The following is a 15389-nucleotide window of genomic DNA, read 5'->3' as shown; positions in this document are numbered from 1 at the left end:
ACGTGTGTTTAAAGCACAGACACCATGATGTGAACGGCCATGCAGTGTTCACTGGCTCTGGAGCAAAATACAATTAATGTACGTTATTTATAGGCTACAGCATATACAACACAGCGATACCTAGACATGCAAGCACCATGAAGTACAGCTATTGGCCAGCTGGCAGCTCAGCTGACTTTATAAGCGTCAGGCAAACGGTGAAAGACACAAAGTACAATCACCATACAGGGCAAGAACGTGGTGGCTGAGACGACTGACACCACCACAAATCAAAATCCCCAAACCTCCTGGCCTTAAGTCTGAGCACAGGCAAATCATTCAAATAATGCGCTAAACTGTTGGTGTCTGAGGGCCTGTCAGCGAGCCTGCCCGCAGGTCTGCACTTGACTTGAGTGTTTTTACACAGCATAATTTATGTCAGAATAATAAGCTGCCATGGGAGAGGATAAATACCTAATAAGCTGCCTTGTAGTGCTTTAAGAGACTGGAAAAAATAATAGCAATAATAATAATGTCTGACAGGGGATCACAGTCTTGGAATGACAGCACAATGTAACGAAAATTACTATTGGTAGTGTAATAGAAAATAACAACAAACATCACTCACCCAAATGCAACATCGTAGCTCGTCGGTCCAGCGATATACTTATTTAAAATAAAGAAGCTGCTTAGCCCAGATAGCTAGCTAACTCAATGATAACAGAATTTTTTTATTATTATTATTATTATTATTATTATTCCTATAGCTATTTACAAACGTTATTACACAAGATTTACAATGGGCTTTCTGCCTACAAAATTATTTTACACCCACTGAAAAAATACATTTACAAAAAGCTTTAGAAAAAATTCGCGGGTCCGTTTCTTTTTCTCTTTACATTTCATACGCTTGCCGCGGTGCTGTCGACTTGAAAATCCCCACCGGAGCCGTCGAGCCTCGGTCTGTGTGAGAGACAGGCACAGAGCACTTGGTGTACGTGTTCCAGTTCAGACGATGCTCCTCGTTGGTTCACAGATTTTCCCACTCGCTGCTCGGTGTGTCGGCGAGTTGTGCGACTGGCCATTCATGTGCACCCGAATAATATCAGTAACTTATGTACATAATTTACAACGCACGACTCCGACGGCCTTCAGCAGGTTCTCGTGTGTACTGAGGCGCTCTGCCTGCCCGTTCTCACTTGCCACAAGGCTCATCATCATCATCCTCAACAAAACCTGCAGTTAGCTGCCTCCACCACAAGAGGGCAGCGACGCTACGTGTTTATACCAACCGCTTGTTATGTGACTTTGATGCTGCATTCACTGCTCCTCGTAAGCTTCAGCTTCAGGTCAGCAGCTGTTGTCATTCAACTGTTTTCCCATAATTGACAATAACTAGCCTGCAAATTATGCTAAAACATTATGCTGTCTGTGTGTATGAGCATCAGTGGTAAAATAAAATAAAATACTCCATTACAAGTCCTGCATTTCAAGTCTTACATTATTAAAAGTACAGACTTACTATCTAAAAAATGTACCTAAAGCATCAGAAGTAAAAAAAAAATACTTAATGTAAGCAAGTTTTAGACTGTTATACAGTATATTATATTGGATTATTATGAATGCAGCATTTTACTGTTGTAGTTGGTCGAGATGGAGCTAATTTTAAATAATTTATATACTGTAGTTTATTCTGTAACATGACATGACATCTTCTATGCAAATTATGCTTTGTATGTTTAAAAATGTAACGAGCAACTATAGATATCCAATGATAGGAAGTGGATAAAAAGTACAATATAGCCCTCTGAAATGTAGAGTGCAAGTATAAAGTAGGATAAAATGGAAATACTCAAGTAATGGACAGGTTGCTCAAAAATTTACTGAGGTACAGTACATGTACATATAGGCCTGCTTCTTGCTTTACTTTCCACCACTGGTCAGTGTTTAAGTATTGAGGCATCAGTGTGTATGTGGATATATGACCATATGTCCACCTTTTTTTGTGAGATGTGGATTCTGGATTCAATCCTGGGACAATAAAGACTATATTTAGTTACCACATTTTACTTATGCTTATAATGTGTGTAGTACAGAGTATAGAGTTCAAGTCTTGCTGTTGTGTCACTTAATTCCCACGAGGGGAATAAATAAATATAATTTATATATGTATATAAAATAATAATTATACATATATATGCATGTATATGTATAGAGAGAGAGAGAGAAAGAGAGAGAGTTCTTGAGAACATTAAACTCTTTCTTAAACATACAAGTCGAAATCACAATTTTTCTAAGAGCACTTGAAGGCCCCATAACACATTTCAATGGAACAATGAAATTCATCGTGTTTGTCATTGTTATGTTAGTCTACCGATTCAATGGGCGACGCGGTCCTGTGCTGTGGCTCAATTCACTGTCAAACCTGAAATCTTCCACATTCAGTCTGCAGCCTTTATCCCCACCAAGGCGTATGCTTAGTGAAGCACATGCCTTGAGCAGAATGAACTGAGTAACCCCTGTGAGACTTTGACTTTTTTGTCGCCATCTAGTGAATTTCTTCAAGTATGACAGTGGACTTAAGACCACTCAGGACCCAAGGGAATAAAAACACAAAATAATATACTGACATTTTTTTTTTATTCGTCAGCATTGTCACAATATAAACACAGACTGGATGCTTTGTAGAAAATCTTTACACTTAGAGGTTACATAAACTTGATCCAGACGAAATGCTAACCATTTATATAAAATTATCTTTTTGTTTTTAAGCATCAAACACTTCCTTCATGGTAGGCTTGCAAGACGCCAGGTGGATACATTCAACATTTTTTAAAAAAACAGCATACACAACCACACATTTTGGTTGAATCTTTTAAACAAAGCACTCAGTGGAAAGATGCTCGCAGGCCTGAGACAACATTAAAACCATGGGCAGTGTTATGATGAACAGATGACAGTTAATCTGCCTGGCTGTGTTTTTTTTTTTTTTTAAATGAAGTATTAAAATAAATAGGTTTATCAAAAGGAAATGGCCAACGGCAAATTTGTCTAAATAAATCTGTAAACACATGGCAAGCAATAACTGCTGCGCATCAAGTTCTAAGGAAACAATGGCAGCTAACACTATGCATATCAATATCACAGAATCATATACATCACAGGATGAAAATATATTAACGTATTTAAATATAAATCTGCACACAGACCTGGATCTTAGAAGAACTTTAAACTACTAGAGTACCTCAAATGTTTTCCTTGTGCTGATCTGGGTTAGGTTTCCAAATGCCTTAGTGTGAAACTAGTTTGGTGTGTTTTTTGCCTGATGAACATAAAAATTCCTGTTGCTCAAGCACACATAATGACACCCTACAGTCAGCCTTGAAGAGAGGAAATATATCCCCTCCTACAATGGCTTTGGAAGACCTACTCCAGGTGTTCTCATTCACTAGTCACTGTTAAACTTTGGTCATCAAACATTTGGCCTCTCAAGTTTCCCTTAACCTGACACAAACATTTTCCTTTATTCTACAACATTACTTTAGTTCAAACGCAGCTCACAAAGCTTAATGCACAAATCTTCAACAACAGGTTCCAGCAATTTTAAATAGATCAATTCTCAAAACAATCTTTGAAGTCAGCTCATGCCTCTGCCATGATCAGGAAAACAAAGGGTTATGTGGCCCAAATCCTGGATGGTGACAGGCATTCAGCAGGTCCTTGGCTTTCTAACAGTCATTTGGATCCACTGCTGCTACTCCAGGTGTTACTGTGCTGTATGTGAGGGAGCTGTGCAGAGTTATCCCTCCAGGGGTGGACGAAGGGGAATACAGCCATCCATTTCCAGAGACTCGGGCCAACCTTCATACTTGTTGCTGCTCTTACTGTTTTTCATACGCTAATGGGAGCAACCAGAGGCACACGAAGCTGATTTTAACCAAACACACTGGGATCAGGTTCTCACGGCATAACAGTTGCTCATATACTGAATGCTGAACACAATTAAAAAATTTCTACTATGCTAAACCTACTATACTATCTACTATGCTAAACCTGACTAAACCTGACTGAGTTTTCAAATTCATATTTTTTAGAAGTCTAATGTGGCAATTTAATGATTAATATTCACTGTGGATGAGCATGAGTGAGGGACAAATCAGCAAGAATGTTTTCCAAAGCCTATGCTAAAGTCGTTAGATTCATAATTTCACACGTTCCGATACGCACTTTAATTTTGCGGCCTAGGAGGTTGAAAAAAAAAAAAAAAAGTCTCAAAGTGAATCCAAACATCAGACTTTTTAAGGACATTTAGGCTTTTTTTTTTAGACGTCTGTTACGCAGTTAACTGTAAGCAGATCAGCGTCACATTAAAGCAGCGGATCCATTCTACCCCCAGAATTTGTTCAGTGTAAGTAGTTACTTGAACATACCTGCTCAAAAGGACTCTTATTCTCGATGCCTTTGGCTCCAACAAACACCCAGCTGTCTCTGAAGGCCAGCTCCTTCACTGCCGTGCTCCCAAGCTCCTCAAACAGACGTCGAGACTCGTCGTTCAGCCTGCCACCGCAAATGAGGATAAGGTGACAGGTTAATGTTTATTAAGTAGGTTGGCTGTTCTTCTGAGCAAGAGGCTTACGGGTCATCCATAAGTGCTTGACCTCTGTTAAAAGTTTATGTTGAAATTAAATGCAGGCTCTTACCATCTCTCAGTCGGCTACTCCTGGGCTTTATCAAAGTCTCAACAGCACTTCATGGTTTAGCTGAGGTTTAACCACTTTATAACTCTGATAGGTTTTTATACCATAAGATATTGAGGACATGAGGGAAGATTTGATGATTATGCTCATTTTGTTTCGCCTAATGGCATTAAGTGTTCTATAACTAATGTGCGAGCCACCAGATGTCAAGTGAATGTAATATTAAAATAAAATCTTGACTCCTGACACCACAAGGGCACACTGTCACCCACAGGCCATTTTGTCTTCAAATTATCATTCTTGACTGCACTGCTAAACTCCTTCAGTGATAATTGGAGCTTTTGCTCTTTTGGAGTGCTAAATGTCAGAGACAGCTGTCCCAAATGCACATTAATACATTTGTAGCATTTTGTTGAGCCAGTGAATCCTCATGTTAACTGGTGGCTGGTATGGCAACTCTAACTAGCAAACTGTTTTCTGTGCTTTAATGCTATATTCTTATTGTGCACAAGATTTGTTTTTCAACAGATGAACTGATAGGCACCAGCTTTTGGTTTATAAAGCTGGCTGGACATGGGCTCTGCTGTTACAAAACCTATTTTCTGTAGCAATGCCATATAATTATTTTTATCCACAAAAGGTTTTATGAGATGAAATATCCAGGACCGACAATTTATGTATGAAAATTGCTTTGAGGTGTTTCTAAGAGGAAAAGCGAGGGGTGTGGAACTGGAACAGATATCACGTCATGGATTCTTACTTTGTAGCTGGATCGTCAAAGGAAGCCACGAACACGAGCGTTCCTTCATGGAGCGGCCGCAGAAACTTCAACAGGTCAGAAACATCTGAGAACGAACATCAGATGAGCTATGAACTGTTGTTTACGGATCGTTATTGTAGACAGACAGTATGTACCAGATGTGAAACATGCATTTGTGTCCGGTATTTATTACCTCCCGCCCACATATCAAATGTCTTTGTGTCCAATAGCTCTCCTGTTACCCCTGAAGCACAAAATCATCAGCCAGATGTTACAGGAACAAAATTAACAAGAACTTAAAATATCAATACCACACAGTCTGTTAAAAAGGTCAGGAATGTCACTCCTACCATTCACCAAAGCTATGTTTAATCCTCTGCCAACGTTGTTCTTCACACTGCTCACCAACCTGTGACAGACGCACACAAGAGGTTGAAGCACTAGCTGAGACGCTTCAGGAGAACACGTCCCTGTGTGGCACATACACATTAATTAATCTACACACTTTAACACACTGCCTGGCACTTAAGAAGCAACAGGAAATACAAAGAGACTACAGACAGAACCAAAGAGATGACAGACAGACGGTCTGAAAGAATACTTGCATTCAGCTCCCCAGACAGACATGTAGGCCTGGTTATGACAGCACAGAGGAAAAAAGGAACAGAGAGTGAAACAAAAACAAAACAAACAAACGAAGGAAACAGTAGGGGAGATAAAAACATAGATGAACAGAGAGGAATTGGTAACCACTGAATCTCACATCTTGTCCTCGAGGCAGATTTTGGGGCCGATGACGTTGGCAGCACCAGACACCAGGCGGAAAGCCAAATGTTTCGGGGGACAGGGGGCTGAAAGTCCACATTTATACCTTCGAGGACGGGTTTCAGCTAAAATATATGAAACATTAGTTGGTGGTGATAAGGAGGAATATAAGATTGCAACATTATCAATGTGATGCGTGACTGAAGAGTCATTTATACTGTTTCCTGTATTTACCAGGTGTTGGTTCCTCACTTGCACCTGAAAAAAATAAAGAAAAAGTTTTAGACTCAAATTGATTGACTTATATCAGGAAAGCTTTGTTTGATTATTTTATACACAGACTCTGTCAAAATTCATCAAGATCAACCCAATGTTCATATTCAATAACTGTCAGTAGAAACTCAAAAGGGAAGTTATGACTTGAGTTTCTACTCACAGTTGTTGTCAGTTATTTAGCAGTGTAATCAAAACCTGTGGTGCATTTGAGTCTGTTGAGAAAAGCGGTTCTGTAGTGCTGTTTGCCTCAAAGCAGAAAAACTGCCAAACTCGTCAGATTTAGCAGCTAGAACCAATGAATGTTCAATACATTTTATGTCAATTACCTAATCAATTAATCGTTTGAGAACTACTTCTCTTACCGCTGAAGAAATGCCGCACAGATGTACCACTCTCCCCTCCAAATAAAGTGTTAGCCAGCAGCCAGGTGAGCCCCACCAACAGCAGCACAGCCACAACTCTCAGGGGGCCTGTCAAGGGAAATAGGACCCACCACTTCAGATAAAAGACACATGGTATTATCACTGGACCAACAAGTTCCCCCAGGAATGTGATGGAAAGTTAAACCCACCTGTTAGCCTCATGATTCACCGTTTCATAGACCTGGAGAATTAAAGAAAAGAAAGGAAAGTACAAATATCTCAATAAATTTTATACTTGTGTAGTAGCTGGATAAATGTACTCTGTTACCATGATATATTTTTGGTTTTTATGTAACTTTATAAAGTCTTGTCTTGAACGAAGACAGTGAGTATTTTCCAAAAAAGACTTTTGTGAATAATAAATGTAACCATTAAAACCTTCGCAATAAAAGTATTTTGTGGTCACTTCATTCAAAGTTTAGTACAGCATCTTTATATCTTCAACAGAACCCTCTCAGGTTTTTCTCTTTTTTTTTTTTTTTTTTTTTTACAGCGACCAAGATGGCTCTGAAGAGATGACGTTTAAGAGGGATGACATGAACTCAAACTCTCGCAAAGAAAAGACAACAAGTAATAATCCCTTTAACGACAGTATTAATCACTTACTCGTGTAGTTAAAAATGAGAAAGGACAGGTCTTACCTGCTGTGTCCACGCTTCAGCCGAATATCGCCTTTTCTTGTTACCTGTAATGAAGGGTACAAACGAGCTGTTGCTCTTGTCACTCTGGACTTTGATTATTTCTTGCGCTGTTTCCTCATTGAGACTTTCATGGGCTTTCAATAACCTCAGTCCACCATTTACACAAGTGTTATTACTGCACTTTCAACAAGCATGGGAGAAAATGTATGTTTGGTATATTTCATCTGTCTTCCGGATGTATTGTCAACCCCAGTCCGTGATAACAGAGTATGCGCAGGGAGGCCCACGTGACCGAAATTTAATTTTATGCTGCGTTCACGAGCTGTCGGCAGAATGAGACATTAGCAAAAACTCCCGATATTCTTACTTTGGAGTATTCGCGCATTGTTCTAAAAGGTTACCTCTTGTACTAATGCTGTGCCCGAAATACAAGCCTAACCTAGATACTTCTGTTGTATTACGTATTTGTAGCAGTTCGTTTCCAAGTGAAACCAGAAACAAACAGTTTATAACTTCTATTAAATGAGTTGAATGTATTACATTTTGATGTAACTGATAGTGTTATGGCATTTCAGCCATTGTGTCAACAGTTTGTTGACATGTCTGTAGTTCTTTTCAACCTCGTGAGGCACATTATCTCTGACATAAATTCCCTATACCTATACCTCCGACTCGGACTTACAAGTTAGAGGCTGACATGGACGCTTGTCCCTGGTCAGCCAACTACGGTTTAAACGATATCAAGGCGCTAACCATTGCTTACATTTTTTTTTAATTGTTGAACGGATGTTTGTCTGCCTTACTCAAGTTGCCTTTAACAAACACCACACCATAAATGAATAAATACATACATAAATAAATAAATAAATAAATAAACACTAAAAATGTGAACTATCGCGCGAACACAGCTCTTCCTCCTTGTGCACGCGACTACTGCTTGAAAATCAAGATGGCTTCCCACAGTGCAATGCTCTCGATGTCCAAATTAATTTCTCCTTTTTGGGGTGGACGCCTTGGAAATACGGTGAAAGTAAGACGTGATCTGATGCCTTTGTCGTATCGGTTGTGAGCACTTTTGTGTGGCTGCAAATGAAAGTCGTTAATTGTATTTGAACACAAGGTCATGGGGTTGATATCATACAGCTGAATTAGCAACTGTCAGATTTCATCTGTGTTTTCCTTTTCCTTAACCTGACCCAAAATGTATCCTAACCTTGACCCGTTATCATTGCCTGCCTTTGAATCTAATATCAACATAATCCATCTCTTTAATTTTTATTTCAGGTATTTGGAACAACTCTGACAAGTCACAGGAATAAGACCTTGCTTACTGTGAGTAAATCAGTGTGTGTGGGTTTCAGTCTTGTTAGAATGAGTAGATGGGATTTTTTTATGAAGTTGTCACTCCTGAACACTGAATTATTGAATAATGATACTGAAGTCATAAAAAAATAACTGCTACTCATTCATTTATTTATTAATTTCCAAGCTGTATGGTTGTGGGTTAAAGTTTGGAAGTGGTTGGGTGCTTATTGTATCTGTTTTACTGTAACATGGGAGTGTTATATATCTGTTTTTCCACCCTCTTTGGGGAGAAGTGATTGTAATGCCTCTGTATCTGCTACTATTTGGATTTAACATGTTCTTTTACGCATTTATCAAACTGACACTCGTTCTTCTGCTTTCCTTGCTGTCCATCTTCAACAACAGGGAGAAAACATTGTAAGTAGCTAACTATGACCTGGGTGTCTAGATTACACTGTTATCTAATGAACCACATGCCTTCACATACAGTGCAATAAACAACATATACGTACCTTGATTGTACTAGTGCTGGGTTACATTATCACAATAATCAGTGAATTACTTTAAAAACAGTGATGGTGCAAAAGTTTAGGCTCTAAAAGTAAAGTGAGATTGCTTTAAAAAAAAAACAATGCAATTAATATCTTTCATTTATCAACTAATTTCATACAAATTGAAGTAAGCAGAAAATAACTAAATCAAACTTTAAAATAACAAGTTCTTGGCTCACTTGTGCAGAGTTTGTAGACTCTGTGGATTTAGTCCGTCTCAGTGTCTTCTGTCTGTCTCTTCATGTAATCCCAAACGGACTCCTTGATGTTGAGTTCAGGGCTCTGTGGCAGCCGTACCTTGTTGCAGGACTCTTTGTTCTTCTTGTTGCTGAAGATAGTTCTTTTAGACAATAGCTGTATGTTTTGGGTTATTGTCATGCTGCAGACTAAATTAGCAGCAAATCAGACGTCTCCGTGAGGCTTTTGAGTGATGGATGAGAATCTAAACATTGAAAGTGCCCAAAACCTTTGCACTGTACTGTGCATCACAACCATATCACAAGTAATAATATATCTAGCTGACCTATTCCATTGTAATTTTAGGTTAAAAGCAAAATTGTTATTGATTCAAATGTTTAAAAATCCTACAATAGTGATATATTATCCAGCCCTAAATAACACTAATACAATCACTGTCATGATTCCCTACCAGCCAGTATTTTCTTTTCGTTCAATCACAGTATAAAAAACAACTTTCACGTGTATGAAAATTGCTTGAAATGGCCATTTCACCAGTTACTCCAGGTTATTTATCTTTTTTTTTTTTCAAAGTTGCATTTTTATTAAGCGGTTATGTGGAGACATATAGAGGCCATTTTATATCTCTTTCTTGACTGTTATTTTTTAATACAAAATACTTTATTTGGCATTATTTTGAATGTCTGAGTAGCTGTAAAAGCACCACAAACCAAGTTCATGATTTTCATCATGTGACAAAAGTGGAAAAAATGGATCTGACAAAAAATAGATGAAGAAAAGCAACAAAATTCTAACTGTGATGGATGATCCACTCAATACTGTCTCCATAAGGTGGTTTTCATATTGTGGTATTCATTTGGTACATTAGACCTAAAACACATGGTAATATATCAGCAATATGTATTTAGGTGATTTGTACTTGTTGAGCTAAAATTTGTAAAACCACCAGTGCTTTTGCTTCATGTGTGAAATGCCAATATATTACAGCCCCCTCCTGCAAAGTATGGAGGCAGACACACTGTGACCCTCATACCTGGAGACGGAATTGGTCCAGAGCTGCTCAATCATGTCAGAGAGGTTTTCAGGTTGGTTAGACTTACACTAAATCTCGTTCATAAGCGTTGACCACAGACAGGCGAGGACTGCTTCATCATGTGGTTTGTCATCACGCTGTAGGTTTAGCTGTGTGCCAGTGGACTTTGAGGTGGTGAATGTCAACTCTGCTGTGGAGACAGAGGTTGATATCAATAATGCCATCACTGCCATCCGCCGTAATGGAGTTGCCCTCAAAGGTAGGAGCATGAAAATATGAAAAGCAGAGCGCACCTGTGAGAAGCAAGTTGTTTACAATAAGACCATGACATGAATTTAACTGTGGCATTGCTTAACTCTCCTGATAGGTAACATAGAAACCAAACATACCATGCCGCCATCTGTCAAATCCAGAAATAATCTCCTGCGGTAAGAGTTATAATGAAATATTTACTTCCCTTGATAAAGGATTTCTTTTGTCAGTTGAAGTTTCCTCCATATTTTGGTTGTGTTAGTTGACCCATTGTTTTTCCTCTTTCTCCCCCTCTCTTGTTCTATGTGTGCCAACAGCACAAGCTTAGACCTGTATGCCAATGTGATGCACTGCCAGTCCCTCCCCGGCGTCCAGACTCGCCACAAGAACATTGACATCATGATCATCAGGGAGAACACAGAGGGAGAATACAGCAGTCTGGAGCACGAGGTCAGCCCGAACACAAACACAAGCTATTCTACTGTCTGCTGAAACGTACACTTGTATTCCCTCTTTAAAGACCTCTTTTCTCCCTCTACTAGCTCTCTTTTGAAATGGGAGTTAGGTAGGGTCCACACACTATTAAAAATACAGCATTTATTTACCAAGTGAAAAACACTGGCCAGAATTAAGTCATGCGCTGATCTGATATACTTGATCATTATTGGCACCAATACTGCTCTTGTTAAACAGATTAGTATTGGCTAGATGTGCCCAATCCACATTATATACTTTTTCTTAATTATCGGCAACATGAAACAGTGACAACAGTGGACTAGGTCTGGATTTCGACGCTGATCTCCTGATTCAGTTTCAATTCACAAAGTCGAGAATCGGTTCGATTCAATTTGAGTCTCGATGAATCAGTTCCGTGAGATAAATCCGAATGTTGTGTAAAGCGTTTCTCATATATTATCCTGGGAACATCAAACTAACTTATTGTCCTCTGGGGGGATCTGCAAAGACTACTGTTGTTCACGTGACAGTTTTAACAGTCATGACTCAAGACAGCTCATGTTGTCAGATATCTTCTACATTAATCTTTAGCTTAAAATAACCTTATTGTGCACTTCGTAATAAAACACACCACACAGCCCTAACTGAACTGAACTGAACTGAACTGAACTGAACTGAACTGAACTGAACTGAACTGAACTGAATAACATTTACTGCAGATGCACATGTTTACTGGAACTTGGGTTTTTAAGAATTGACTGAATCATTGAAATAAAAAATTGCAATTAATAGAAACATCTTTTTTTTTAAAAAGTCCAGTCCTAATGTGGACACGTTTACTTGCTATATAGTTAAGAACTGATTTGTCCAGTTGACCATGGACTTTGTATGATTTCTATATTCACTTTGGTCTTTCTAGTCTAGTTTCGTTTCTTGTAGTGTTCAGTACTTGAATCTTTGTCGTTTATTTGTTATTCTCCTCACTGTCTTCTTTTAGAGCGTATCAGGGGTAGTGGAAAGCCTTAAGATCATCACAAGGAACAATTCCCTCAGGATCGCTGACTATGCCTTCCGACTGGCCAGGGAGAAAGGTCGTCGTAGGGTCACGGCCGTACACAAGGCCAACATCATGTGAGTAATTTTGTGGCTACTGCGTCCTACAGGAGCTGTCTGGCCTCCCGAGTCTGACATCATATCGCAAGTTTGTTTGTGCTGCAGATGTTGATTGTGACCTTTCTGCTCCCTGCAGGAAGCTCGGTGATGGCTTGTTCCTGCAGTGTTGCAGAGAAGTGGCCTCCGGCTACCCAGACATCACATTTGACAGCATGATTGTGGACAACACCACTATGCAGGTGATAGTCGATAGCATTTTAATGCATTCAAGGAAAGTTTGTCAGTGCAGCTAAAACTCAATTATTGACCTGCCACTGTGTTTGTTTGTGTTTTTAGCTGGTGTCCAAGCCCCATCAGTTTGATGTGATGGTGATGCCCAATCTGTATGGGAACGTGGTGAGCAATGTGTGTGCAGGCTTGGTGGGAGGGCCTGGCCTTGTGCCTGGAGCCAATTACGGTCGTGACTATGCTGTCTTTGAAACGGTGAGTGTTTGGCAGTTCTTGGTTAGAAGGCCACTGTCTCCTCTGTTTTTGAAGGATAGAAAATGTATGAATCGTGTCTTTCTGATATATTATAATTCAGAGTTTCATCTCTTTCTTGTCCTACTTTTCTGCATTTTTCAGGCCACGAGGAATACAGGGAAAAGCATTGCAGACAGGAACATTGCAAACCCCACTGCCATGCTGCTAGCTAGCTGCATGATGCTGGACCACCTTAAGTAAGCTTTCCCAGATAAAATACTTTCAGCTCATTCCTTCCTGTGGTTTCGTCTGTAATGTTTTGACTGTGCTATACTAGTGATGTAAATAATGCTCCTGTCTGTCTCCAGGCTTTATGATCATGCAAGTTCCATCCGGAACGCAATCCTCACCACCATGAATGAAACCAGGGTAAGTTTTCCATCACTGGTTGGGCCTTACCCTCATTTGTGTCACTGCTATGTCTAGGCTCAGAGGCCCTGGTGGCAGATGTGGCATGTTTACCAGAGGACATCACATTACATTTGACACAAAGCAGCATTCAAAAAAATGTAATTTAAAAGACACAAAGCAGCCATACAAATACAAACTGTGGCAGAAGGCTAAATTTTAATGGTATATGGTAATGTGTTAACTTTTTTCTCTCTCGCAGTTGCACACAGCTGATATCGGTGGTCAGGGCACCACGTCAGAGGTGGTCCAGTCCATCATGAGATTCATCCAGAGTAAAGGGCAGCTCACATCAGAGCTCTAAACCACCCCTGAGGCCGCCATGCACACACACACACACGCACGCACACACAGACACACAGACACAGACACACACACACACACACACACACACACACACACACACACACACACACACACTCATCAGAGGTGTGAGTTTGAACAGGTGTCTGTATGTGGAACAGGTGTACAGTATGAGAGAAGGATGTCCATGCATGTCTGTTTCCATAGCGTCCGGTCTTTATCGCTGACATCACAATGGTTCCTGTTTTTTCTTGTTCACAAGGCTTACTGACAATGTTCACTGTACAAACGACCTTTTATCAACACCTGTGTGTTTCACATATAAAAATGACCTGCACTGGACTGTTGTTAAAACGGTTTACCTTTGATAAGATTTAATTATCACTCCTATTAGATGATAAATCCTACAATAAGAATAGATTATATTTCCTTAGTTCATTAGGTTCATTCAGCTGAAAATCTATGTTCTAACAAATAGTTATGAAACACACAGTATCAATCCCCAAACACACGATAGGCTCAGAAATATCTTAGCATGAGCATACACTATGTACCCTGTCTTTGTACAAACTCATCTTATACCCATTCACTGTGGATCGTTATTTATTTTACAACTTAAGATAATCTTACAGCTTCTTTCAGTTGACCAAAATGTACAATGTTCATTTCACGCCTTAATATTTCCTTTCGTCATTTTGTCAAATTGCATATTATATTCTGAACTGTCCTGTATATTCACATCATATTAACTGTATTTGAAAAATGGTGATGTAGTGTTTTCACTTATACTGTATCATCAGAGGAGGTGAACATCAAGTAACTGCTGTCAAAGCTGAACTGTTATGCTCGTGCCATAATAAGTGTGGAATATGCCACAGGGCATATATCCCTGTTGTCTTACAAGCTAACCTGGCAAGAGCGCTTAAAGTATGATATGAAAAGACGGGTTTACCATGTCTGGGGTGGGCAGTATATGCTGTATAACTTAAATATTATCAATAAAGACATAATCTCAAGTTGATCTTTTTGGACAGAAGTTTGGATTTGAAACATTTCTCAATTGAGTTTTAAAGCTTAAGTAAATACATTTTCAAGCTATGAATACACTTGGGTGCACCTAACTAAAACTAATGCAGTATAATACGAGAGTCCTGCAATAAATTCTACCTCATGAAGGTTTTAATGTTCAGTTTTCATTGAAACTTTCAGAGGTGTTGATTTAACTGTATGGTTATTTTGGAGGCTGCAGTTTGTGCTCTTGTTGAATTGTACTGTTACACTGACAGTTGTTTCTGTTATTTTGTCCACCTCAGTTATAGCGTTGAGGGCAGTCTAAATAACAGAAAAACCTTCGGTATAAAGCCGCATGGATCAACAGCATCACTAACTACATCCTCTAAAATGATCATGAAGTTGAATCAACATCTCTTTAAAACAGTCTCAACAAAAACTGAATAGTAGGTAGGATTCATTGTAGGACTCTTGTATTAGACTGCATTAGTTTTAGCCAGGTTTACCTAAACTGCCAACTTAGTGTGTATGTCCTTTGTAAATCAGGAACTTCTTATTGCTAAGATCATTTAAAATAAGTCTCAATTCTTTGGCTCTGCTTCAAAGAAAAGAAGCTCTTGTCTGACCTCCTGCTGGGGATAAGGATTATTTTTGCTCCAAATAAGAAAAAGCTCACTGATCCTTCCGTTTGTTTTAC

The 15389-nt window shown here is 39.2% G+C and overlaps 3 protein-coding genes across 7 annotated transcripts in view; 1 reads left to right on the top strand and 2 right to left on the bottom strand.

Annotated features, from left to right (window-relative positions):
* The window catches only part of wnk3 (WNK lysine deficient protein kinase 3), a 37353-nt gene extending 36168 nt beyond the window's left edge, over window positions 1–1185 (bottom strand). For 2 of the 4 annotated variants that reach the window (XM_023427599.2, XM_087179593.1), the window contains exon 1: window positions 608–1185. The gene's annotated coding sequence lies outside the window, so the exon portion shown is untranslated. The remainder of the gene's footprint in view (window positions 1–607) is intronic. The other 2 variants (XM_087179594.1, XM_087179595.1) reach the window with 1 other exon arrangement.
* Window positions 1186–2602: 1417 nt separating this feature from the next.
* Window positions 2603–7807, bottom strand: fam3a (FAM3 metabolism regulating signaling molecule A). The gene is made up of 10 exons (XM_023427740.2): window positions 7541–7807; window positions 7049–7080; window positions 6840–6947; window positions 6436–6459; window positions 6200–6326; window positions 5787–5845; window positions 5630–5680; window positions 5437–5521; window positions 4410–4536; window positions 2603–3877 (listed from the first exon to the last, which is right to left on the bottom strand). The coding sequence occupies exons 2-10, from the start codon at window positions 7059–7061 to the stop codon at window positions 3779–3781; spliced, it is 693 nt and encodes a 230-aa protein (XP_023283508.1). The 5' UTR covers window positions 7062–7080; window positions 7541–7807; the 3' UTR covers window positions 2603–3778.
* Window positions 7808–8450: 643 nt separating this feature from the next.
* idh3g (isocitrate dehydrogenase (NAD(+)) 3 non-catalytic subunit gamma) lies at window positions 8451–14702 on the top strand. 2 transcript variants are annotated; one of them, XM_023427736.2, is made up of 13 exons: window positions 8451–8570; window positions 8825–8872; window positions 9251–9262; window positions 10582–10679; window positions 10771–10886; window positions 10995–11055; window positions 11197–11329; window positions 12333–12466; window positions 12585–12687; window positions 12785–12931; window positions 13073–13167; window positions 13279–13339; window positions 13581–14702. In XM_023427736.2, exons 1-13 carry the CDS (start codon window positions 8490–8492, stop codon window positions 13680–13682), a joined length of 1191 nt encoding a protein of 396 aa, XP_023283504.1. In that variant the 5' UTR covers window positions 8451–8489; the 3' UTR covers window positions 13683–14702. The 2 variants fall into 2 exon arrangements, with proteins under 2 accessions (XP_023283504.1, XP_087035826.1); XM_087179700.1 differs by lacking the exon at window positions 9251–9262.
* The last annotated feature ends 687 nt before the right edge of the window (window positions 14703–15389 follow it).

This window comes from Seriola lalandi, unplaced genomic scaffold (assembly GCF_002814215.2).
Source record: "Seriola lalandi dorsalis isolate HSWRI2012SDOR001 ecotype SW California unplaced genomic scaffold, Sedor1 jcf7180002054861, whole genome shotgun sequence".
NCBI classification, from domain to species: Eukaryota; Metazoa; Chordata; class Actinopteri; order Carangiformes; family Carangidae; genus Seriola; species Seriola lalandi.
Note: the sequence above shows the minus strand (reverse complement) of the source record. Positions and strands in the feature narration are given on the sequence as shown.

Excerpts from the sequence above, each read along its gene's own strand:
- fam3a (XM_023427740.2), bottom strand. Across the intron at positions 5,681-5,786 it reads AAACATAGCTTTGGTGAATG|GGGTAACAGGAGAGCTATTG; the intron begins GTAGGAGTGACA and ends TTTGTGCTTCAG. Across the intron at positions 3,878-4,409 it reads ATAAGAGTCCTTTTGAGCAG|CGTATGAAAAACAGTAAGAG; the intron begins GTATGTTCAAGT and ends TGCTCCCATTAG.
- idh3g (XM_023427736.2), top strand. The coding sequence starts at position 8,490 with ATGGCTTCCCACAGTGCAATGCTCTCGATGTCCAAATTAATTTCTCCT. Across the intron at positions 8,571-8,824 it reads GCCTTGGAAATACGGTGAAA|GTATTTGGAACAACTCTGAC; the intron begins GTAAGACGTGAT and ends TTTTTATTTCAG. Across the intron at positions 11,056-11,196 it reads TCCAGAAATAATCTCCTGCG|CACAAGCTTAGACCTGTATG; the intron begins GTAAGAGTTATA and ends GTGTGCCAACAG.